This window comes from Lepidochelys kempii, chromosome 2, assembly GCF_965140285.1.
Source record: "Lepidochelys kempii isolate rLepKem1 chromosome 2, rLepKem1.hap1, whole genome shotgun sequence".
NCBI lineage: Eukaryota > Metazoa > Chordata > Testudines > Cheloniidae > Lepidochelys > Lepidochelys kempii.
In genome coordinates, this window is record NC_136381.1 from 60,544,297 (window position 1) to 60,571,264 (window position 26,968).

The 26,968-nt window shown below is 39.8% G+C and overlaps 1 protein-coding gene across 4 annotated transcripts in view; it reads right to left on the reverse strand.

Annotated features, from left to right (window-relative positions):
* PREX2 (phosphatidylinositol-3,4,5-trisphosphate dependent Rac exchange factor 2) overlaps positions 1-26,968 on the reverse strand; it is a 317,368-nt gene that overhangs the window by 52,979 nt on the left and 237,421 nt on the right. For all 4 annotated transcript variants that reach the window (XM_073330905.1, XM_073330906.1, XM_073330908.1 and 1 more), the window contains 2 exons: positions 17,061-17,127; positions 14,615-14,805 (listed from right to left, as the gene is read on the reverse strand). In XM_073330905.1, the coding sequence (XP_073187006.1) occupies positions 14,615-14,805; positions 17,061-17,127 (258 nt within the window). The remainder of the gene's footprint in view (positions 1-14,614; positions 14,806-17,060; positions 17,128-26,968) is intronic.

The window sequence follows — 26,968 nt, forward strand, 5'->3', positions numbered from 1 at the left end:
CTTGACAGTCCTGGGACCCAGGTGGGTGGTATGCCCAGTCATGATGTCATCTATATAGCTGAACAACTTTGCAAACATCTTCTTGATCAAGACTCCCTTAACAGAAAAGGTTGCATTACATTTTCAATCACCAATATTCCCCAGCTCTGGGATTCATTTGTTTTTCATTGAATGTCATGCTGCTTTGTTTCCCATTTGTTACATTTGTAACATGTCTTTTGTAACAAATGGGAAACAAGCTGCATGACATTCAATCAAAAACTGTATATATATTTTAATATTTCATCTTTTTCAGTAAGAGCACTATAAAAGGGGAGTTTGAGTGGGAGTTTCTAAAGGGAGTTTGGGGGAAAGACTAAGAGAGCCAGGCAGAGGAACAGACAGGCTAGTGAAGGGAGTATGTGGTGGTCTGGTAGTGTTTTGGTGTTCGTTGAGGGTTTGTTCTGCTGAGGGTGGTGGTGTTTTGGTTTGGTTTGTGTTTTCCGGACTAACAGGACTTAGGTGAGAAGGCTATGACAAATACAGAAGCAGCAGTGGTAGTGACTCAAATAGTGGAAGACACAATGAAGATGACTGGATGCAGAAGCTGTGGCATGTACATGATCCTGGAGGGGGTACCTGAAAAGAGTTTCGTCTTTATGAATTGCAGCCTGATAGAGCTGATCAAAGAGAAGATCTGAAGATTGGAGATGCAGGTGGGAACGCTGGTTGAGTTTAGAAGGGGGTTCGAGCGGATGATGGAGCAAAGACATGAGGAGGCTGAAGGGAAAAGCTCAGACCTGCAGATGGAAGCAGGACCAAAGAACTCTGAGGGGATACTGCTGGGTGAGAAAAGTGGACAATGGAAGCATGTGACTAAGAGAACCAGGCAAAGGAAAAGACGGGCTAGTGAAGGAGAAATAGAGCTCAGGAACAAGTTTGTGGAGTTGGAAAATGAAGAAAGGGCACAGCAGGTGGTCACTGAAGGTGAGAGGGCAAGGAAGAAGAGAAGAGCAGATAGTCCTATAGGAAGAGGGCAAGAGTCAATGGAGATAACAACACCAAATATGAGCCCCAGGAGGATACAGGATGGGTTGCAGAGGATTGCAAGGGACAATAGGAATCGAGAGGACTTGCAGACAGAGGGAACAAGGGATAGACTGGACAATCACACCATGGCCAGGAAAAGGCAGATCTACGTGATTGGGGATTCTTTACTGAGAAGGATAGACAGGCCTGTAACAAGAGCTGATCCAGAGAACAGAAGGGTGTGCTGTCCGCTGGGTGCTAAGATACGGGATGTGGACCTGAGGCTGAAGAGGATCCTAACGGGAATGGGAAAGAATCCATTGATTATCCTTCTTGTGGGAACACATGATACAGCTAAATTCTCACTGGAACGTATCATGGGAGACTATGCCAGGCTGGGGAAGACTCTTAAGGAAATCAAGGCTCAGGTGATCTTCAGTGGAATTCTGCCTGTTCCTAGAGAAGGGCAACAAAGGTGTGACAAGATTATGATGCTTAACAGATGGCTCAGGCAGTGGTGCTATAAGGAGGGCTTTGGATGTATGGCCACTGGGAAGCATCCATGGACAGAGGATTGTTCTCTTGGGATGGACTTCAACTGAGTAAGGAGGGAAATAGACTTCTAGGGTGGAGGATGGCACAACTGATCAACTAGGAATTTGGGGGAGATGGTTGGGAGATGGCCAGGTAATCTCCACGCTGGATTTTCTCTTTGAGAGGGAAGAAAACAAAGGAAGAAAAGATACAGCTGTGGGTAGTAGAATGGACATAAGGAGGAAGGGTAGTGTACATACCAATGTAATAGGTAATATTGGCAGTAGAATGTCTATGCCTAATCGGGTAAAGAATGTGAGCGAAGCCAAACAGCAAAAATTAAGATGTTTGTACACCAATGCAAGAAGCCGAGGTAATAAAATGGAGGAACTAGAGCTACTGGTGCAGGAAGTGAAACGAGATATTACAGGGATAACAGAAACATGGTGGGATAATAGTCGTGACTGGAGTACAGGTATTGAAGGGTATGTGCTGTTTAGCAAAGACAGAAATAAAGGCAAAGGTGGTGGAGTAGCATTGTATATCAATGATGAGGTAGACTGTAAAAAAATAAGAAGTGATGGAATGGATAAGACAGAGTCTGTCTGGGCAAAAATCATATTGGGGAAGAAAGCTACTAGAGCCTCCCCTGGGATAGTGCTTGGGGTGCGCCTGGATCCAATTTGGATATGTTTTTAAAGAAGTAAATACTAATGGGAATTGTGTGATCATGGGAGACTTTAACTTCCCAGATATAGACTGGAGGACAAGTGCTAATAATAATAATAGGGCGCAGATTTTCCTGGATACCATAGCTGATGGATTCCTTCACCAAGTAGTTGCTGAACCGACAAGAGAGGATGCCATTTTTTATTTGGTTTTGGTGAGTAGCGAGGACCTCATAGAAGAAATGGTTGTAGGGGACAACCTTGGTTCGAGCAATCATGAGCTAATTCAGTTCAAACTAAATGGAAGGAAAAACGAAAATAGATCTGTTACTAGGGTTTTTGATTTCAAAAGGGCTAACTTAAAAAAATTAAGCAAATTAGTTAGGGAAGTGGATTGGACTGAAAAACTTGTGGATCTAAAGGCGGAGGAGGCCTGGAATTACTTCAAGTCAAAGTTGCAGAAACTATCAGAAGCCTGCATCCCAAGAAAGGGGAAGAAATTCATAGGCAGGAGTTGTAGACCAAGCTGGATGAGCAAGCATCTCAGAGAGGTGATTAAGAAAAAGCGTAAAGCATACAGGGAGTGGAAGATGGGAGCAATTAGCAAGGAAAGCTACCTTACTGAGGTCAGAACATGTAGGGATAAACTAAGAAAGGCCAAAAGCCATGTAAAGTTGGACCTTGCAAAGGAAATTAAAACCAACAGTAAAAGGTTCTATAGCCACATAAATAAGAAGAAAACAAAGAAAGAAGAAGTGGGACCGCTTAACACAGAGGATGGAGTGGAGGTTAAGGATAATCTAGGCATGGCCCAATATCTAAACAAATACTTTGCCTCAGTCTTTAATGAGGAGCTTTAGGGATAATGGTAGGAAGACAAATGGGAATGACGATATGGAGGTAGATATTACAACATCTGAGGTAAAAGCCAAACTTGAACAGCTTAATGGAACTAAATCAGGGGGCCCGGATAATCTTTATCCAAGAATATTAAAGGAACTAGCACATGAAATTGCAAGCCCATTAGCAAGAATTTTTAATGAATCTGTAAACTCAGGGGTTGTACCGTATGATTGGAGAATTGTTAATATAGTTCCTATTTTTAAGAAAGGAAGAAAAAGTGATCCGGGTAACTACAGGCCTGTTACTTTGACATCTGTAGTATGCAAGGTCTTGGAAAAAAATTTGAAGGAGAAAGTAGTTAAGGACATTGAGGTCGATGGTAATTGGGACAAAATACAACATGACTTTACAAAAGGTAGATCATGTCAAACCAACCTGATCTCCTTCTTTGAGAAGGTAACAGATTTTTTAGACAAAGGAAACGCAGTGGATCTAATTTACCTCAATTTAAGTAAGGCATTTGATACGGTTCCACATGGAGAATTATTAGCTAAATTGGAAAAGATGGGGATCAATATGAAAATTGAAAGGTGGATAAGGAACTGGTTAAAGGGGAGACTACAGCGGGTCACACTGAAAGGTGAACTGTCAGGCTGGAAGGAGGTTACAAGTGGAGTTCCTCAGGGGTCAGTTTTGGGACCAATCTTATTTAATCTTTTTATTACTGATTTTGGCACGAAAAGCAGGAATGTGCTGATAAAGTCTGCGGATGACACAAAGCTGGGAGGTATTGCCAATACAGAGAAGGACTGGGATATCGTACAGGAAGATCTGGATGACCTTGTAAACTGGAGTAATAGTAATAGGATGAAATTTAATAGTGAAAAGTGCAAGGTCATGCATTTAGGGATTAATAACAAGAATTTCTGTTATAAACTGGGGACGCATCACTTGGAAGTAACGGAGAAGGAGAAGGACCTCAGAGTATTGGTTGATCACAGGATGATTATGAGCTGCCAATGTGATATGGCCATAAAAAAGCTAATGCAGTCTTGGAATACATCAGACGAGGTATTTCCAGTAGAGATAAGGAGGTGTTAGCACCATTATACAAGGCACTGGTGAGACCTCACCTGGAATACTGTGTGCAGTTCTGGTCTCCCATGTTTAAGAAGGATGAATTCAAACTGGAACAGGTATAGAGAAGGGCTACTAGGATGATCCGAGGAATGGAAAACCTGTCTTATGAAAGGAGACTCGAAGAGCTTGGCTTGTTTAGCCTAACCAAAAGAAGGCTGAGGGGAGATATGATTGCTCTCTATAAATGTATCAGAGGGATAAATACCACAGAGGGAGAAGAATTATTTAAGCTCAGTACCAATATGGACACAAGAACAAATGGATATAAACTGGCCATCAGGAAGTTTAGACTTGAATTTAGATGAAGGTTTCTAACCATCAGAGGAGTGAAGTTCTGGAACAGCCTTCCAAGGGAAGCAGTGGGGGCAAAAGACATATCTGGCTTCAAGACTAAGCTTGATAAGTTTATGGAGGGGATAATATGATGGGATAGTCTAATTTTGGCAATTAATTGATCTTCAACTATTAGTGGTAGATATGCCCAATGCCCTCTGATGAGATGTTAGACAGGGTGGGATCTGAGTTACTAAAGAGAATTCTTTCCTGGGTGTCTGGCTGGTGAGTCTTGCCCACATGCTTAGGGTTTAGCTGATCGCCATATTTGGGGTAGGGAAGGAATTTTCCTCCAGGGCAGATTGGCAGAGGCCCTGGGGGTTTTTCGCCTTCCTCTGCAGCGTGGGGCATGGGTCACTTGCTGGAGGATTCTCTGCACCTTGAAGTCTTTAAAGCACAATTTGAGGACTTCAATAGTTCAGACATAAGTTACGGGTTTGTTACAGGAGTGGGTGGGTAAGATTCCATGGCCTGCATTGTGCAGGAGGTCAGACTAGACGATCATAATGGTCCCTTCTGACCTTAAATTCTATAATTCTGTGAAAAGCTATGTTGCCTATATTTTGTTATAATGATGAAATATTAAAATATCTCAGAAATGGACTGTTCAATGACAGCTTATTTAATGTAATTTGTCACCACATAGGAAAAATTAATTGGTGTTTGTGTACAGTACCATCTGAACTGCCACTCAGCATGTTGTATAGAAACGTTACCTGGGTTAAAGGAATCTAAATAATAAAATCCATTCCCAGTTTTCAATTAGGGTTCTGGCTAGCTTATGCTGAGAGCTTCATCATTAGTCTAACATCTCCTGAATAGGGATGATGAGATGAAACAAATTGGTGTAATATTTGGCACATCACTTACTGCTGTTGGGGATGTCAAAGTGAATTAAATCCTGGTCACACAAATAAAGTATTTGAACAGGATGTACATTTGCTTAGTCTAATTAACTAAAACTCTAAAGCTGCTGCTCAGTGTTAAATGCTATGTCATTATTCTTTTAATAAATTTTGCATAGATACAATATGCTAACCATAGATACAATTGACTGCTTTTTAAAATATTGATATTTTAAGCATTTACTTGTTCTCATAAGACTAAAATTAACTCTTATCCAGCAACTAACTATGCCAATATACTTATTAAATATGGCAGTTAAAACGTTAGCATAAAGTTTTCTTATTTCTGATCTGAAGTTTTTAAGATAGTTCTTTATAATTCCAAGTGATTGTACATTAATTTGTATTTATTTCTAATAATTATCTAAACAAGCGTACAGTAGACTAGAATCAACCTAAAATGAGAACATTACTTATTAGGGGTATTAAAATAGAGTGGTGACACTCCTGCCTGTGGTTCTTGTTCCACTGTTATGTGAAGACATTGCCAGACCTTTTGCTAGTTTCTAAGCCACGCCCTGAAGGGAATGGTCCATGAACACAGTCCTAGAGCCTAGACATATTTAAATACGCTATTCAGGATGATGTAAGCATATGTAAGCATCACGATTTTTAGTCTATGTATAAGAAAGTTTAAACGTGCTGGCTGCAATCTTGGTTTAGAAAAACCAGTTTTATTTAGAAGGTAATAATGCCTTTCATCTCATTTGTTCATGTGCTGAAACTTTACTGACCATGATTTTTTTTCTTTTGAGGAGAGGATTGGACTGTGGTTAGTACAGTTATTAGAAATGAAATAACCAGGTAAGATACCAAACTAACCCCCCATTAACAAAAGAAAAAAATGTAGTTAAATGAAATACAGGGAAAAAAAGTTGGCCATCCTGTTTGACACTAGTATTAGGAAAAATTAAGTCATTATTTTAAAGGAATCCTATGAAGAGGTTTTTGAAGAACATATTATTTCACCCTCCCATTGTGTCTGGTGAGAATATAGCTGTAGCAGGGAAAAGGGGATAGAAAGCAAGGACTGGCCTGTCTCCCAAGATCCCACCATCAACCTCAGACTGGATCAGTCCACACAAGAGATCCACCTCCTGGACACCACAGTGCCAACAAGCGACGGTCACACAAACACCACCCTACACTGGAAACCCACCGACCACTATGCCCACTACATGCCTCCAGCCTTCATCCAGACCACACCACATGATCCACTGTCCAGAGCCAAGCTCCACGACACAACCGTACCTGCTCCAACCCCTCAGACAGAGACAAACACCCATAAGATCTCCATCAAGCTCTCACACAACCACAATACCCACCTGCAGAAGCGAAGAAACAGATTGACAGAGCCAGAAGAGTACCCAGAAGTTACCTACTACAGGACAGGCCCAACAAAGAAAACAACAGAACGCCACTAGCCATCACCCTCAGCCCCCAACCAAAACCTCTCCAACGCATCATCAAGAATCCACAAATGCATCTGATGAAGTGAGCTGTAGCTCACAAAAGCTTATGCTCAAATAAATTTGTTAGTCTCTAAGGTGCCACGAGTACTCCTTTTCTTTTTGAGAATACAGACTAACACGGCTGCTACTCTGAAACCTGTCATAGTTTTTTTTGTTCATCTTAATCCTTTTCTTCCTTACAGAATTTGTTTCCTGTCCCTAGTAAATCCCCCGTGTTATACTGTTCTTTTGGAGTGTGGCATTTTATTGATTGGAGCTTGTAGTAATGTATTGTGTTGTTTGTGTACTGGGTTATAGTCCTTGTGAATTTTGCAAGGGACAGCACCTTTGTTTCCCAGACACAGATTGGAGTCACTTTGGCTGAAGGCACCAGGCACCGAAATAAAAAACCCAGGACTCAACCCATGCCAGGGGCAGAGACAAGCCACTCTGATTAACTACCAGGGAGGTTTGAGCCAAGCCTTGGGGAAGGGGTAACATTAAATTCAAAATTAGCCTATTTTTTGTGAGCAATGAAACATGTTGAAGATAATGATGCCCTTTTCTATAGTTTTTAACAGGAATGAGTGCATCCCTCCATACCAGAACACCCCTCTCTGTTGGAAAAGGGGAACTATTTAAAGGGGAGTGAAAATAAATTCAACTGAAAAACCAGAACAGGTTTCTAGGACTCACTCATCTGTCAACTTTTGCCTTTTTCAAAGACTATAAAATGGTTTTAGAAACATCATAGATACTCCATCATTCTACCTCAAATTTAATGCTATTATGTTAGTGGTTGGAAATTTTCAGGTAGGCACTAGCTATAGAAGACCTCACCTTGAATACTGTTTGTATGTCAAGAAGTTGGACTTGTCAGGAAACAAAGAATTTTAAGAATTTTTAAAGGTTTGAATTGTCCTGTGCTTCTTGTCTGCTCAAGCTGAATAATGGTGTCAGGATAGTTCAAGAACAAACTTGACCACCATATACTTAGTCTGAACAGCATCTTCTTCAAATGAATAGGAAAGGGTTTCATTTTTAAGTCCTTGGCAGATCAAATCAAGCTGTTATCCATTGGGAAACTGCAATCTAATTTATTTCATGTTGTAGGAGAATTCAGATTGTTCAATTTAATTCTTTTTCATCTCAGAATCAAAAGAACTTATACACAAGTTGATTCTAGACAGTTTGAAGGGGTCTATTGGATTTTTTTATACTGGTGTTTTCTGTAAGAAAGATTCAGATTCTTCCAAAGCCCTGAGTACTGGAGAAGAAATACCGTAGGAAACATGAGAGTCTGGTTCTGCAGGTTGAAGTGAGGGATCTGTATATCAACCCAGACAGTTAAACATCTACCATAGTGCACAGAGGTGAAAGGAGCAAAGAGGAAAAAACTGCGCTGGAATCCTGTTTGGAACCATCCCACTCAGTTCATTTGCATGCATTTCTCTGCACTTTTTAAATTACGTGCTAAGCAGAATAATGTTTCAACATATGAAACATGAAAGAGAACTGCATGTGACTAACATCATTCCTAATATGCATGTTAAAAATGAATAGAGCAAAAATGTGTAGAGTATAGAAAAGGAATATAAATAATAATAATAAATAAATATAGAAGGGGAATATAAATCAAAATTGTTATGGACTACTTGTTGGTTTTCAATGTGTTGTTTGTGCTATCTTTTAGGACAAGTTCCCACATCTCTAACTGCCTTTGAATTCTAACAAGCACGGTATTAAACATTCTACTATCCTAAATATTTATATTATGAAGGAGAAAAAAGTTTATTTCTGTCTCAGTGGATAAGGGATCATAAAAATATATTAAAAATAAATGGAGATAGGGATAGTAAAATTGAAGGGAAAAACAGTGAATATTTAACAAAGAGAGAGCAGGAGTGAAATCAAAGTTTAGATCAGACTACTTCTTTGAAAGGATTGAGACACATAGGGACTAATTCTACTATGCATGCTCATGCTGGCATGTACTTACTCATGCAAGCAGGCCTGTTGAAGTCAACAGGCTTACTTACATGATCAAGTGGTTCAGCGTAAGAGTTGCAGAACTGGGTCCCAAGAAGAGATCTTTGCAGCACAGTTTTATTGATTTCAGAAGTGAATTTCTCTAGTCAAACTTCTAAAAGAAAATTAATGTATAAAGGAGAATTGAGATGAGAACAACAAACATATAGTTACAGTGGAGCTCTGCGTTGCTGTTTGGGAGATCTGGGTTTGTTACCCACAGCAGGTGTGTTGCTCCCTGGACCTTCATGAGCTGGGCAGGCTTCAGGAGCACAACTGACCTTTGGCAGAACCTGTCTCATCACTCAGCAGAACATCTGCTAGCCTAAATTCCATGGCTTAAAGGAGCAGCAATTAGATGCTTTAAAGAAGGAAATCAAAATACAGAAAAAATAATAAAAAACAGAGGTATCTCCAGAAGATTCATAAAGGTTGTAAAGGACACACTCTCGTTTCTATTCACCAGGAAATATAAACTTATAAATAAACTCAAAAACTGCATTATTTGAATATTTTAAATAATTCATTTTAGTTTGTATTCCTGCTAGTCTCCAAGCGGAGTTCTGCAGCTGCTGCACCTAATTTCATTTTGGCATGGAAAGAGCTTGGGTCTGTGCAGCACCGTCTGTCTCTTCCCTCTGGAGCAGGAACTGGCATAATGATTCAATATTTAAAAGTGCTTCTGATCAGCTACATTTGTACAGACTGATTACAACTTCAAATAAAATGAATATAGGCAAAGAAACCCTCGTATCATTTACTGGAGGCTAGTAATTGGCAGGTAGAATTGCAACGTCTTAACTAAATGAAGTAAAATTGAATAGACCATAACTAGTTATGATGAAAAAAGGCAAAATAAAACATAAAAATCTGATTCCTTAGAATCACATTAATTGTAATTCCTGATGTTGAATCTGCACAACAGATTCATTTTATGATAATTTATGGGGAGGTTGTAACAGACGTATACCACAAAGGACAGTGAAGGTTAAAGGTACTTATTATTCTCTGGTTCTTGTTCAGCTAATTGAAATATACTTGAAAAAGACTTCTGTCTGGAATAGATACAGTATTTCTAGCTCTAATGTCAATTGGCAAACATAAAAATCAAAGCAAAGCAATCACCAGAAATTCAAAATCCCCACTATTATCTTGGATATGGGAATGAAAATGTGAGCTCTTTCAAGCTGTTTTAGCCTCGTACAACGTAAAAAGCAATTTAAGTTGGATCAGAGAGAAATCAGAAACCAAAACATTGCTGAGACTGAGGGGGTTACAAGTGATAGTGACAGTTCAGGCAAAGTCTGTAGTCCAGTGGTTTTCAAACTCTTCCATAATGGGATGCCTTTTTCCATACTGATACCCTGACGCAGAACTTTCCTCCCATCTAGGCGGGATCTGGCTAACACTCACTCCCATCTTCCACTGAGTCGGAAGGAAAGGGCAGTGTGGTCACCACCCCTCTGACATCAGTTCAGGACCTCCATGTTAAGAACGTATGCTCTAATCTAGTAGTCAGTCAACAAAGTTTAACTAGAGAAATGTGGGAAGATCCAGATTTAACTTTCTAGGAAATATAGCCTGAGACACTAAATTCTGGCGGAGATGGGAATAATGGTTTGCTCAGTTCCCATTCCCCAAGAGTAGAAAAAAAAGGAGTGATCAGCACAGCATCCTGAACTCTGATACACACTCCTAGACTGAGACTCAGGTCAGGCTCCATTAAGGACCTTACTTTGGAAACCAGGTGAAAATAAGTTCCAGGGGCCAAAATCTGGGGTTTATATATTTAATGCAGACATGTGGAAACATGAACTAGAGTCTGTTACTGTCATATTGTTCATCTTTACCCTGGTAAGAGGACTGATCCATTGAAGAAGGTTTCTCTCAAAGGGTAGCCTACCCACAGGGCTAACATACAATATTTTATTAGAAATGAGAATTCAGAATGCCATGTGTCTAAACTATCAGGTTTAGAAATAGAGGTCTCCTCTACAATTGCTTGCTAAGATTAAATCTCATTCTACCAGAACAGGGGCAAAACACTTATTACTACTTTTTATGCCTGCTTAACTATTACAGCAAATCTAGTCCTGAAGGATTTCAGGGAAGAGTTAGATCAACTCTGCTCGGTGGACCTAGCCCCATCCTCTAGCCCCTTCAGAAGCTTGTCCCCCTCTATCTCCTTCAGAAGCTTGTCTTTCTGCTCTGGATCATCATCCCCTGATCCCATTCCCATCCTTGCCTGGCACCAAGCAGCATGTATGAAAGGGGCTGGTGGCAGGAATTCCAGGAGTAAAGTCAGTGCCAATAACCATGGCAGTGGGGAGATAAGGCTGTGCAAAGGCAGTTCTCTACCTGGTAAGCAGGAGGCTCTCTGCCTAGTCATGAGTGAGGGTGAGGTGCAATTTCAGCAGGCCAGAGAGCAGACCCTGTGGGCACGGGGAAAGCTTGGGAAGTTGGAATGCTTGTAATCAGCACCGGGGCGTGAAAGCACAGAATACACCATGAGTAGGCTAGAGAGACAAAGTAAGATTTGAGCTGAAATTTCTTAGCTCCCATCCCCCAACACAGAACCCTAAGGACAAACATACTCATGACACACCTTGTCACATATAACATAGACTTTAGAGGATGCCATCCCACTCCTTGCTGCTGTCCCAACAGCACTACAATTTCTAACTTTAACTCCTCTCTAAATAATTGCTCAAAATTGCCTTCTAATACAATAAATGCAGTGTTTTTTCTTAACCTTTAAAGATTTGGGCCAAAAGAACCACCCCAAAACCTGGGGTATAAAATCTGTTGTAGTTTACTACTTTGTCTTTGTGGACCTATAGTAAAAGATCTCTAATTGATAATGCAAGGATTTCTTCTTTATCTTCCCCCTGAACACATGGCTGCCAGAAAGGCAGTGTCAGTAGATAAGTAAAATAATGAAGTCTTTTGCAAAGGCTCAAATGGCGCTGCATTCAGGGACTGTAGAGCTACATTCATGTTTTTATGGTTAAGTGTTCTAGCCCTTTACTTTACAAAGATAGCTTGCCCTGATAAATCTTTTGACATCCCGATGTAATCCTCTATGTGATCCATTTAACTCTACCTCACTGCTCCTAAAATAGTCTATAAAAATCAGTGTGTCTGATTCCTAATCTTTTGTTTAGGCCCCTATACTTCATGAGACATTTTATAATTTATGCATATGAATGGGCACTGCTGCTGAGTGAATAATTCACAGTGTATAATTTATTGAAAGAATTGTCTTTCTCTTCAAGGATGTCAAGCTTATGATTTTATCAAATACATCCCCATTATTTAAAGTTATATTCCCAATAATTCTGAATAGTTCATGATCTGTAAGTTGTGCACTAGCTGTTCATTCTCCATATTTGATATTCAGGATGCTTTGATAGGACATGTGGTTCACATGGTATGTTTCTGTCCTCCAGTTGACTGTAACTCAAAAAAATCTACCACAACAAACAGATTTTTGACAAAATATTCACTTTTGCGAATTCAAATTTCATTTTCTGTGAGTATGCTACAATAGCGACTTAAAATTCACCATTTTTCAAATATTTCTGCTAGTAAACACTTTCTCTGTGTAGAATATTCTCCGGAAACTCACAAACCCAGTTAAAGTGAATTAATTAACCATTCAAATAAATATTCATGGTACTATGCCCATCTCTAATAAGCACCAGAAAGACAATTATGCCCAAATAGAACCCTCTCTTTCTTCCATCTATGATAATCTTTGGATGTTTGGCTATAGATAAAGCATATGCACATAAACGCATAATTCTCGGGGAGACAGGTATCTAATATTCCTGTCAATAGGCCAGCCTGAATAATTCATGACCTTTCAATTCTTGGGGTCGATCCATTTTTAAGTACCACTGTTCTTATATAATATGTTCTGGGCAAGGCTGAACTGTTTAAATCCCTGTTCACTATGCAGATGACAGTCTCTTTCACAGTAACATTTTAAAGGAAAAATCAAGGGAAAAGGCACATGGGAGACAGAAGATGCTGCTCCTCATCGGAGCAGTGGAGGGAAAAGAAGGAAAGAAATGCTGCCCATATTTCCATTGGTTGAGTAGGAGATTTAGCTGGAGTTATAACTTGGAAAACGGGATTCTCTAAGTCATCAAAAACGTCTTACCTGTAAAAATGTTAAATCTGGATAAATAGATAGAGTAAAGCATAAAGGCTTTATGGCCTTCTGAAAATGTCATGCTGATCCAGCTTATATAGTGTTCCCACATGCTAAAGGAAGGATAAACACAACCATCCTGCTCTGGTACAGGGGATGGTATTAAAAAATATCATTATCTCATATAACTGCCTAAAACAGAGTACTATAGAGACAAATGGATGAGGTAGACCTGCAGAAGGACCTGAAGAAGACCTCTGTGTGGCTTGAAAGCTTGTCTCTTTCACCAACAGAAGTTGGTCCAATAAAAGATATTACCTCACTCACCTTGTCTCTCTAAAACAGAGGACAATATACTTCATGCTACGTACACTAGTCTGCCAATAATGCAGTGTCATACAAATGCGCCATCAGATCTTAGTTGATAAAGATGGCAAGTCTGTTTCATAACATGCACTTATTGATTGTTTCTCTGATACTTTGCTGACCTTTTCCAGTTTGTCATGCCTGATATTCTGCATTGGACTGGCACTATACTGTTTTTCCAAAGTTCTTTTTAGAAAGATGGACAATACTTAAAATTAAGAAGAAAGTTATTTTTGTTATAACCCAACAAACTTGTAATTGATGCTGCTCAAATGAAAATTTTCGAAGGATCAGAAATTAATTGTATAAGAAGTTTGAAACAGTGAATCATGAGAATGAACACACCATTTTTAAACTGATAACTGGAATCTATAGATTGTATCCTGATGGATACAAAAAAGGATCATGTTAGCATCAGCTTCTGGGTTGTATAAGGAACCATTACAGAATACTTACCTAAAGATTATTTTCCTCAACTGTTATTCTTTCATGTTTGCTGTAATTCACACAAAGTTCTAATCCTACCCCACTGGTACTTACACGTACTGTTTTCTTGGATGAATTTCACTACCATCCTGGTGACCTTTATAAAATTGGTTATTTAGATGTATGTTAAGGTCGCTCAGAGTTTAGTACAGTGCAGTATATAGCAAATCAATTGAAAATTCAAAATGTCAAGTGTCTGAGTTCATTTTCTGTAATCAAATTGGTCATGCCAAGTATTACCCCAGGATATAGTGCTTCTGGTTATTCTGGATCAGACCTGCAGTAGTGCATACATAGTTTTGGTTTTTGAGATCTATTGCTACTAAGATTCCCTCCAGTGTATAAAACAAACACTAGATGTTAAAATGTCTTGCCTATACTGGAGTTCAGTATAAAATACACAATATATTATGCAAATAGGAAACCTTCCTTGTCATGCTTTAGAAATTTTAATATTTCTGCCTTGTACTAATTTGTACGGCGAATAATCTATTGCAACTATACAAGCAAAAATTATATTGCTCATTTTGTCAATCACTGCAACTACTTTTATCTTCCAGATTCTCACCATGACTAATCTTTTAAGAGTCCATTAGATAGAAACTAGTACACTCAGAAAAACATGACATAAAATTATTCTCCAAACTGGATTGCAATGACTGACTAAAGCAAAGATAGGTGGATAAATTGCCATACCGATGAACTCCACTATTGCACATTATGATGTGGCAAGCTCCAAGTCTGCTACAGAGTTCTGAAGAAACTGACAGCAATCCAACTCCAGAGGCACTGCAAGCAGTGTAAGCACAGGCTGCTGTGCGCTTGGATCGGATAAAAGACACTACCAGTCGGTAAAGTTCATCCAAAGAATTGAGGGGCCGCATCAGCTGCAAGCAAAGGAGAACAGAGAGATTTAGACATTTGCCATCAAGATGCATGTGAAGTTCTCTTCTGGGAGAGTGACAACTAAATTGTTTCTGAGTTTAATGACTCCAGACTAGAACACACGAGCACTGTGGGCCAAACCCTGAGTCCAGCTGCTTTCAAAGCACACAGTTGAAAGGGTACGCACAAAGCACACAATGTATGACAATATTTAAGACTTTTTTTTTTAAATCGCTATATGGATATTTTCATTGAATGTATAATCCCCGGGGCACATCTCTACTGTGTTAGCCCTCTCCACCTGACTACACATGGGCAGGCCACCTTATTCCAGGAGTATTTCCAAAGAAGGAATAATGCAGTGAAAGACAAATGCAAAGATAGACACAAAAGGGAGTAGTGCTGGGACTGATGCACGACCACTAAGAGAAGATCAGCATACAGGTAAGACAAAACTGTCCTATGTTTATGCAAATGGCCATTCACTAATCCTGACTAACTACTGAAAGAATATTAGAGCGACTAGGTGGGTAAGGTAATCTCTTTTATTGGACCAACTTCTGTTGGTGAGAGAAACAAGCTTTCGAGTTTACACAGAGCTGTTCCTCAGTTCTGTAAGCTCAAAAGCTTTTCTCTTTCACCAACAGAATATGATCCGATAAAAGATATTACCTCACGTACCTGGTCTCTCTAATATCCTGGGACTAACAGAGCTACAGCAACACTGCATACTGAAAGAATAGTAAGCAGTAAAATAGGAGTGAAGAAACCACAAACAATAATAATTAACTTTGCAACAAAACTGAAAAGACAGTACAGGGGTCGGCAACCTTTCAAAGAAGAAGAGACATTTTTTTGTTTTGGTCTTTGACCAAAATAATTTGAGAGTCACATCACACACAAAGCTACTTGTAGAGTTAAAATTGATCAGCTAATAATAATTGAACATAATAAAGTTATTACTACTCACCAATACTTTTAATGAGACTTCTGCCATTTGAATTTGAATATAAACAGGAGGGCACTCCGGGCTGGGGCAGGGGATTGGGATGCAGGAGAGGGTGCGGGGTCTGGGAGGGAGTTTGGGTGCAGGAGGGGGTTCTCAAAAAAAGGCTGCCTGCAAGGGGACAGCCAAAGAGCCGCATGTAGCTCTGGAGCCACAGGTTGCCAACCCCTAACGGTATCCAGATTGAAATGATACATACATAGAGAAAGAGTTTAACAGCATAATATTGAATTTATACATACACGTACACATACACATACACACAAAGATAGGAAAGACTGTCTTCATGATCTGGTAACAAAAGGCTGCGTCTCTCCCACAGTGTTTGGTAAAAAAGTGAAATGAGGCTCAAGTCACATTGCAGTTCTTGTCATACAAAGCCCTGATTCTCTCTGCCCATGAGATACCTAGGGATTCCCATAGAGAGAAACTTGCTAACCAAAGAAGAAATGTTTTAAAATCTAGAAAAGCACTCCCTAATGGCAATTTTAATTCACCAGGGAAATGGTAGCCTTACTTATACTTATATTTACCTATATTTGAAAAGTGCACTGGTTTAACTAAAGTGATTTAAAAATAAATGTAGCTAAACCAATGCAAACTGCTTACATAGACTCACTTAACATGGTTTAATATTTAGTTATATCAGTTTAGCTTGCACTCGTTTCAACTGGTACTAGTTTCTAGTTGAGACAAGTCTTTATGAAATATAAAACTGTAGGCTGTAAAATGGATGTCAGATCAAAAGCTGGATATCATGCTAGGTAGTGCTTTAGGCATAAAAGGAGGATTTTCCCCCCCTTAAAATGGAAAGAGGAATCCATTTTAGGGGAGCCATCGTGGGAAAGTTCTAAGGGCAACCTTGTGAGGAAAATACTGGAGGGACTGTTCTTTATGGGACAGTGCACCAACTTCATTCTCCTGGGCACAGGGACTATTGCCTGCAAACTCCCCTGACAGTATCCAAAGGGATAAGGAGGAGACCAGGCCATGGCTCTGCCCCTTTACTCTCTGCTAAAGTCAGAGGAAACAGGTCGGCTTCACACATGAGCATGTACTGCATTTCCTGAAGCACAATGCCTCCTACAAGGGCACTGCTATGTCACACCATCCGTAATGCAGAGCTGGGGTAAAAGCCATAACAGAGCCCTGAAACAATACCTCAAAATAATTCAACTCAAGCCAAAAGAAAGGGATTAGGATAATGTGTAACATACAGAGTTTAATTAAACACTTAATATTATTGTTTACCTTATCTATATAAGCAGCTTTAGATGTTGAATTTGGAGGGAGGTTCGACTTGTCCAGGTAGAATGCCCTGAGAGTACAAACAAACAAAACTGTTAATTGTTTAAAAGCTTCTATAACATATACTTTAAATATAACTGAAAAGTCCTTTGATTTATGAAGGGTTTTTTAGACTTAAGGACATGAGACAAGAAAGGGCTGGAACAAAATGAAGGGTAAGGGTGCACTAATGCTCTTCTTTTTAAAGACATTATGAACATGTTTTTTCTTGGCACGCTGCAGCATAATGGGTCACTGAATGATGTGCATCTGAGTATAGACTGGGCATTAGAACTTCTGCAGTGTGTTTTACTGCAAAGTTACTAGAAAAATTTGGATCTGGAATTGGCCTTCATCAAAATCTTCCCTGAGAGAGACTTGATAACTGTTCAGATTTTAAAAATGATTTTGAGACCTTTTGCATTTACACAGTTTTTGATTCTCATGCACTGCATGCTTGTGTATTAGCATATGGTTACGGAAGTTAATTATATTAGAGGAGCACCCCAAATATGCTAAGCACAGTGCAGACATACAGAAAGACGTTGTCACTGCCCCGAAAGGCTACAATATAAAAAGAAACTAAAAAAACTCAGAGTGGGGGAAAGATATACCATACAGGCAAAGTGAACAGGGTGATGACTGGAACTAACCAATTTTTATATATACAACAAACTATCCTCAACTGCTTCTCTGCATAATTTCCACCCACCTATATGAAAATGATTTGGTGTATAAAGAAGCAACTGAATGCAAATATTGTTCATTAACATAAAAATAAAATGCAATGTGAGAGAGAAAGACCAACAGACCCAGAGCCAACTGCTTAATAATTAATATTGCATAGGAAGTGTCTGTAGAACATAAAAATGCAGCATGTATTCTGTCAAAGGACAGAGGCTGGTATTCCATATGGTACACAGTATGCTCAGATCTTGTTCACAGACCTTCCATATTATCCTTTTCCTCCCCTGTCCTAAAACATAAGAACAGCCATACTGGGTCAGACCAAAGGTCCATCAAGCTCAGTATCTTATCTTCTGATAGTGGCCAATGCCAGGTGCCCCAGAGGAAATGAACAGAACAGGTAATCATCAAGTGATCCATCCCCTCTTTCCCATTCCCAGCTTCTGGCAAACAGAGGCTAGGAACACCATCTCTGCCCATCTTGGCTAATAGCCACTGATGGACCTATCCTCCATGAATTTATCTCATTCTTTTTTGAACCCTGTTATAGTCTTAGCCTTCACAACATCCTCTGGCAAGGAGTTCCACAGGTTGACTGTGCGTTGTATGAAAAAAGACTTCCTTTTGTTTGTTTTAAACCTGCTACCTATTAATTTCATTTGGTGACCCTTGGTTCTTGTGTTATGAGAAGGAGTAAATAATACTTCCTTATTTACTTTCTCCACATCAGTCATGATTTTATAGACCTCAATCATATTCCCTCTTAGTCGTCTCTTTTGCAAGCTGAAAAGTCCCAGTCTTATTAATCTCTCCTCATATGGAAGCCGTTCCATACCCCTAGTCATCTTTGTTGCCCTTTTCTGAACCTTTTCCAATTCCAATATATCTTTTTTGAGATGGGGCGACCACATCTGCACGCAGTATTCAAGATGTGGGCATACCACGGATTTATACAGAGGCAATATTATATTTTATGTCTTATTATCTATCCCTTGCTTAATGATTCCCAAGATTCTGTTCACTTTACTGACTGCTGCTGCAAATTGAGTGGATGTTTTCAGAGAACTATACACAATGACTCCAAGATCTCTTTCTTGAGTGGTAACAGCTAATTTAGACCCCATCATTTTATATGTATAGTTGGGATTATGTTTGCCAATGTGCATTACTTTGCATTTATCAACACTGAATTTCATCTGCCATTTTGTTGCCTGGTCACCCAGTTTTGAGACATCCTTCTGCAGCTCTTTGCAGTCTGCCTTGGACTTAACTATCTTGAGTAGTTTTGTATCATCTGTAAATTTTGTCACCTCACTGTTTACCCCTTTTTCCAGATCATTTATGAATATGTTAAATAGGACCAGACCCAGTACAGACCTTTGGGGGACACCACTATATACTTCTCTCCATTCTGAAAACTGACCATTTATTCCTACCATTTGTTTTCTATCTTTTAAGCAGTCACCAATCACTTTTATCCCATAACTGCTTACTTTGCTTAAGAATACTGGAGGAAAGGAAGCCTCTGATCTATCCTCCCCTCACAGCATCTGCTGCAGAACTCTAACACTGTACAAATGGTTCAAAGAAGACTAACTTGTTATTAAGAACTGACTCATTATTCCCCAAGACCCTTTCCTTACTCCCCAGTGACAGCTCACCATATCACAAACATCCAGTGCATGCTACCTACCAGTGGTAGCACCACTTCATTGTCTGCCTGCTCATATTCATAGACCAGAGAGAATTTTTATTTTTCCAACAGACGTATGAGTAGCATCACTTATCAGTCACTATCACCAGCCTACCATCTATGTGGCATTTTCAAATGTCAGTAAATTAGTATTAAAGACTCCGTATCAGTAGCTATTGCTGGTTTCCTTTAAGGTCTAGCTGGAGCAATTTCAAAGTGTTCTGTTACTCTATGATGCTCATACAGCTGTTCCTGAATGTGCTGCATAGAAATCCATGGTGACAGCATATCTGACTTCACTTGGTGGCAGTGAAGGCCCCTCTTGAACTTGGACTGAACAAATTCTGAACAAGATGTTATGCAGAGCAGGGTAGGAGAACATGAGTTCAAATCTGTTGTAACAGCTTTACTTCTGAGTCACAGAAAACAGTTTATTATTACAAACAAAAAATAATCTATTAAATTAATAACTGGACCTTGTCAAAAATGGGAAAATTTTCACAAACATTTTAAAGAAAAAAAATTTGGGGAAGTAAAAAAACATCAAAATTTTGAAAATTTCAGTCAGTTCTATAGATTGTAAAATAATTGTAAGCAACTTAAAGTGAATAAAAGGGTTTATAGTTGTTTTAATAGGAGATCAGTATGGTAGTAAGGATGGATAGTGAGATAGAAGAAAATGAACTTTAAAGAGTAAATTAAATAAAGGAACAAACTGTTTCTTACTCCTCTAAAAGACAATGAAAACTAAAAAGTATGAAAAACAAAGATCAGGCAGCTGGAACCACCATGCTTGTCCTTCTGTCAGTGGCAGGGCGTCTGACACCTAAGCAGAATTGGTGTGGCTTATTACCTTGGTGCACTGTCAATAAGATAACTGCCAACAGTCTCCATCAGGAGGAAGGCACAGCCTATCAGTGGAGGACTGCTGGAGATGGCATGTGGTAGAAATACCATGTTTAATTTGTAACTAAAGAATTATTTTAAACTACAGTAAAGTATGAATATGAAAATAGAAAGGAAATGTGCACTTACAGCATGATAGGATCATCCTGGGCCCCAATCCTGCAAATACATATCCACTTGCATAACCTTACTCACATGACCTTACTCCCATTAATTTCAATGGCACTGTTCACAAAAGTAAAGCTATTCGCATGCATGTGTTTGCAGGGTCAGGGCTACAGAGTGCAAATTTTAATAACCTTAATTATTTGAGTTACCAGTAATAACTGCCTTATTAAAATCTGACACCCTCTAATACTACTAGAGTCTGCTGCATTTAGTTTTGTGGTTTTGAGAGGATATTTTTTTTTCCAGACAGAAGATGTAGATTCACCCCAAAAAGCCATAATGATACCAATCTAGTTCTATTATTTACAATTAAAGTGAGTCTATAATGCCACCTTGAATAAACTCGGCTTCCAAAGGAAGTTGGAGAATAGAGAAGGACAAGAGATTTGCAGGAAAAAATTGTTATTAATGCTACATGACTGGCCACAGTGCATAACAGTTACCTCAGCAGTAACAGACCAACCTTTTCTGTGTTACCGTATAGCAGAGCTAAAAACAAATGTAAGTGTCATTATGCCATTCATGTATTGAAGATTACCAGAATAAAAGCCGACATTACTTTCTGCTGCTATGTCACAGGGAAATTTACTCATTCAGAATCTGTTCAGTATTCCCATCCTCTTTATACCATTTTTTCAGCAAATTCAGCTGCATTAAAAAACTAATAACTAAATACAGAACAGTATACCCACTAATGGACTATACAAAAAATAACCTGCTCCATGCTGAAAATGAAGCAAAATGGGCATTGTAAAGGGATACAGAATTAAATTAATTGCGACATTAATAAAGTCAATTATTCATTAACCTAAAGTACTAAAATTGAAAAAATCAGTTGAACAATATTAATTTTACAAATCTAAGATATCCTATTAAAAATGAAACCATAGCTAGAATCAGCTAGTAGTCCCAAATATTTCTCAAGTGTTTTATTTTTCATCAAACTTGTCTTCAGTTTTTCTCAGAACATGACAAATTGTGGACAGCGTATAAATTTCCAAAGCACTTCACTTAATTACTGAATGCCTGTTAAGGTCCTTAATCAAATTTCAGGGGAAAAGGTAATGGCAATCTTGGCACAGTACCCAATTTGGATGATATTTTCTAATCCATTTGAAGTGAATAAGAATGAAATCATAGTACTTTGCGTGCATGCACCAAATGTTATTAGAACTGCTCTAAACAAATTTCCATTTGATAAGCTGTGTAGACCATTCTTATTATAAAAAGATAGAAAACTACAGTGAGTTACCACATATAGTATATTTTATCAAACAAGTGTTGTGCAACAATCTTTAATAATGGAACAAATATTTGGAGGGAACTCTGTAAGGGAACTAGGTAGAATAAACTGCTTGGGTTTTAAAAAAAAAACCTGTCAGATAAATACATGCTTTTTTGATCAAGCTATCCATAAATTGTGGATGAAAGGAAGGCCATTCTTGTAATGTCTTGATTACAGTGAAACATTTGATGGTGTCTCACAAAAGTAATTCAGACATTTAAAGGCTTGAGAGACTGACTTATAAGAAAAGAAAGCAGCTCTGATCCTGAAAAGACATATACATATCACTTTACACACAAGTCTTCTTCTTTTCTGTGCATCACAAGCCAATATTTAGTTTGTTCAGCCATCTAACTGCTGCATCATCAAGGATAGTAAGGGGTTGTAGTCCACCCTCCAATCTTCTAATTGTGCGCTCCTCCTGCACATGTTTGACCATCGGCTTCACTGTCCCACAGTCACACTATGAAAATTGGTCTAAGCCAGAGATGAGCAAACTACGGCCCGTGGGCCACATCCAGCCCACGGAACCATCCTGCCCGGCCCCTGAGCTCTGGGCCGGGGAGGCTAGTCCCTGGCCCCTCCCCCGCTGTTCCCCTCCCCAGCAGCCTCAGCGGTGGTGTGGCTGGCTCCGGAATGGTCAGGGGGCAGGGAGTGGGAGGTCCCGGGGGGCAGTCAGGGGACAGGGAGCAGGGGGCGGTTGGATGGAGCAGAGGTTCTGGGGGCGGGGGGATGGTCAGAGAACTGGGAAAAGGGGGCCTGGATAGGCATGGGGGTCCCAGGGGGCCTGTTAGGGGATAGGGGTGTGGATAGGGGGCAGGGTAGTCAGGGAACGGATTGCGGGGCGGGGGTGGGTTGGATAGGTGTGGGAGTCCCAGGGGGCCTGTCAAGGGGCGGAGGTGTGGGTAGGGGTCGGGGCCTGTCAGGGGACAGGGAGAAGGGGCAATTGGATAGGGGCTGGGGTCCCGGGGGCGGTTAGGGGTAGGGGTCCCAGGAAGGGGCGGTCAGGGGACAAGGAGCGGGGATGGGGGGGTTGGATGGGTCAGGAGTTCTGAGGGGGACAGTTAGGGGTCAGGAAGTGGGAAAGGGTGGATAGGGGGTGGGGACCAGGCTGTTTGGGGAGTCACAGCCTTCCCTACCCAGCCCTCCATATAGTTTTGCATATAGTTGGCCCTCAGGCCAAAAAGTTTGCCCACCCCTGATCTAAGCCAAATCTCTGCATTGTGGCAGCCACACTGGCTGTTCCAGTCAGCAACCTATTAAGCCTAGTCCAGCATCTGTGTCCCAAGTTGCAAACACGGACGTAAGTTAGGGCTTCTGAAATTCATCAGCATGTCTCCCTCTCTATCCCAGAGTTGCTGCCACAATGTGAGGACATAACTGTCAGCCATAATATGCTGTTATTCATCCAAGATTGGCAGCAGGGTACGTAGGTGCATGAATGGCTGCAGCAAAAGGATGTTGCAAAGTCAGTTGTCAAATATCAGCAGGAAATGCAGGTGATTGGGTTTTCTTCTGGAGGCAAGCAGAACTTCTTATAGGAAGTGTGTGTTGCTTATTTACATCTATTGGAACCACTGTCAGCCTTGTGTGCAGCAGGTTGTTTTCATCATCATAGCCCTTCATATAGTTTAAGAGTAATGGCATCTCATTAAAATTTTGAAAGAGCTATTTGAGCCAACTACCTACATCATAATTTGTGGCTTAGGCAAGCACTAATGATACAAGGAGGACTTGTGGCACCTTAGAGACTAACCAATTTATTAGAGCATAAGCTTTCGTGAGCTACAGCTCACTTCCTCAGATGCATATCGTGGAAACTGCAGCAGGCTTTATATATACACAGAGAATATGAAACAATACCTATTCCCACCCCACTGTCCTGCTGGTAATAGCTTATCTAAAGTGATTTCCAGCACAAATCCAGGTTTTCTCACCCTCCACCCCCGCACACAAATTCACTCTCCTGCTGGTGATAGCCCATCCAAAGTGACAACTCTTTACACAATGTGCATGACAATCAAGCTGGGCTATTTCCTGCACAAATCCAGGTTCTCACATCCCCCCCACCCCCATACACACACAAACTCACTCTCCTGCTGGTAATAGCTCATCCAAACTGACCACTCTTCAAGTTAAAATCCAAGTTAAACCAGAACATCTGGGGGGGGGGTAGGAAAAAACAAGAGGAAACAGGCTACCTTGCATAATGACTTAGCCACTCCAAGTCTCTATTTAAGCCTAAATTAATAGTATCCAATTTGCAAATGAATTCCAATTCAGCAGTTTCTCGCTGGAGTCTGGATTTGAAGTTTTTTTGTTTTAAGATAGCGACCTTCATGTCTGTGATCGCGTGACCAGAGAGATTGAAGTGTTCTCCGACTGGTTTATGAATGTTATAATTCTTGACATCTGATTTGTGTCCATTTATTCTTTTACGTAGAGACTGTCCAGTTTGACCAATGTACATGGCAGAGGGGCATTGCTGGCACATCATGATCATGTGCCATCATGATGTGCCAGCAATGCCCCTCTGCCATGTACATTGGTCAAACTGGACAGTGGGGTGGGAATAGGTATTGTTTCATATTCTCTGTGTATATATAAAGCCTGCTGCAGTTTCCACGATATGCATCTGAGGAAGTGAGCTGTAGCTCACGAAAGCTTATGCTCTAATAAATTGGTTAGTCTCTAAGGTGCCACAAGTCCTCCTTTTCTTTTTGCGAAGACAGACTAACACGGCTGTTACTCTGAAACTAATGATACAGGTGGCTGTGTTCAGCTCTGAATCAATGAGATGTGTATGCCAGCTTCTGCCCCAAACTGCTCCACTCTATTCTGCTAGAACAAATACCAGTGCCAAGACTGAGGTTCATTTGCCTGTGCTCTTCAGGAGGTTCCTGCTTGTTTCTGGATCAAGGCAGTGTGGGAGCTGATCAAAGGGTCAGATATTGAAAAGGCACTCAGCCAGGATAAATGCTCTGGCCACTCATCTTCGGCAATGGAGACTTACATGAAGTGAGTCTGAGATGTTGGCCATCTAATAAAACTTAGTTTTATTCTGTGAAAATTACTATAGTCTGTCAACTTTCTTCTGAATATGATAGGCAATGACAAGGACTATTAACACGATCAAATTTGTTATCAAGTGAGACAGGGATCCTTCATTCAATATCTGAAATTGTAATTAATGATTTCTCGGTGACTATAGATCCGGTATGATTTGTATCAAAGTAACCATTAGAGAATTTTAATTCACAGTCAGAAGCCAAGAGTGCCATCATATCTATCTTCTGCCCTGACTACGTTATATAGTATGGGGAGAAAAAACCTATCATGCCGAGAAACCTACAGGCTGAAGAGTTGCTCTATGTACGGGGACAAAGAGATTATGTTCCTCAAATACAATTTGTTATGCTCTTGTGTAAATTCTGAAAACGGAAACATTTCCCCTTTTTCTTATCTTTCTCTAGAGAAACTAAAGAAATAAAATAATAATGATATGAAAACCACATGGACATGTAACAGGCTATCTTAGACAAAAGGATTAATTAAATGTACCATCGTGCGGTGAAAGGCTATTAGTGCCAGAAAATAGATACAGTAATCTTTAGATGCAGAACCCATTTGATATTACTTTTTGAATGAAATATTTTTTTAAAATACAGCCATTACATTCTACATAATCAGAGGTTCAATGTAATGAGGGTAGTTAGCTAAATAATTTGTCATTGAATTCACTGATTATAATTGCTTCTTTAGAGTAACAGACTTACGTTTACCTCCTAAAAAATATAAAAGAAAATCACAGTGGAGGAGAAAGCTATTGTCTAGGCCTTTTCCATCTACCATGTAGTTTTTGCTTTTCTCTCCTCTTCTGCTGAACAAAAGGGAACAGAACTATCTGTCAATAATTCTCGACACAACTGGTTTAAAAGAATGGTTCCAAATTACAAAGAATGATAAGCAATAGGAAAATAAATATGTATTTCCTCCGCTGAATGCATACATAAATTTATTACTGTGACTGGCACCCACATGGCTGGTGGAGCTGCAGATAGTAATTTGTATGCTCTTCTTCCACAGACTGATCATGTTTTTTTTAAAGTAAAAAACTGGGACATTACACATAGTCAGGGATGTTACAGGAATGTGTTTTATTGGGGGATAAGGAAGGTTGACGGGCAGGTCAGAAGAAAAAGCAGCACATTCTGCCTTCTCTTATTACCTTCCCCTTTCAAAATGAAAAGCTTATGGTGCTACACTGTACACTGCTTACTGTGAAGGGCAGGATGGGAGAAAACAATATTTATCCCTTTGTGACCCTGTCACTGTTTTCTCCTAGTCCTAACTTCTCCCACTCCAAACTAGCTCTTATCCTACCATCTCCCTCTCAACAAACCTCACCAGTCCACACACATCATCACTCATTTGTTGGCTTAATTTCTCCTGCACCAATTCTGCTAACCCATCAAGGGACTTTGTTAAATGTATTTACACAGCTAAAGATACAGATAGGTACCTAGTGGGATTTTCAAAAGTGCCTGGATACCAAACTCCTATCAAAGGGAAATTACTGAAATCAATGGAACTAGGCACCCAGATGCTTTTGAAAATGCCACAAGGTATCCATCTGCATCTTTAGGCACCAAAATACCTTTAATAAAAAAATAAATGTTTACAGTATTTTGGGGCATTGACCAGCTGAAAGCTGCTTCTCTGAATACCGGTGAACAGAAACTCCTAGATATCTTGAGATACACACTCACACACTCTAGGAAGCTACTCCCATTTCCTAGGACAACATACCTCTTAATAGCAATTTCAGAATGTCATTTAAAAAGGCCCAGCCTCGTCTCATGGACTTAATTTGTAACTCTGTCCACTCTACTTGCCTTATGGAAAAGGGATTAATTACGCTTATTTTAGGAAGGGGGTAAAGAATAAACCTGTGGAGGATGAACCAGGTGTCCCTATTGCTGTTAGTGGAATTTTTAAAGTGTTAGCTTAAAAACACCGTTCAATCTGAAAATTTATATTCCAGAAACTTTCAAAACCTGTCCCAGCTAATTGCAACACTGCATAAAAATCAATGGGAGTTAGGCCTGAATAAGGATTATAGGATTTAGGCCC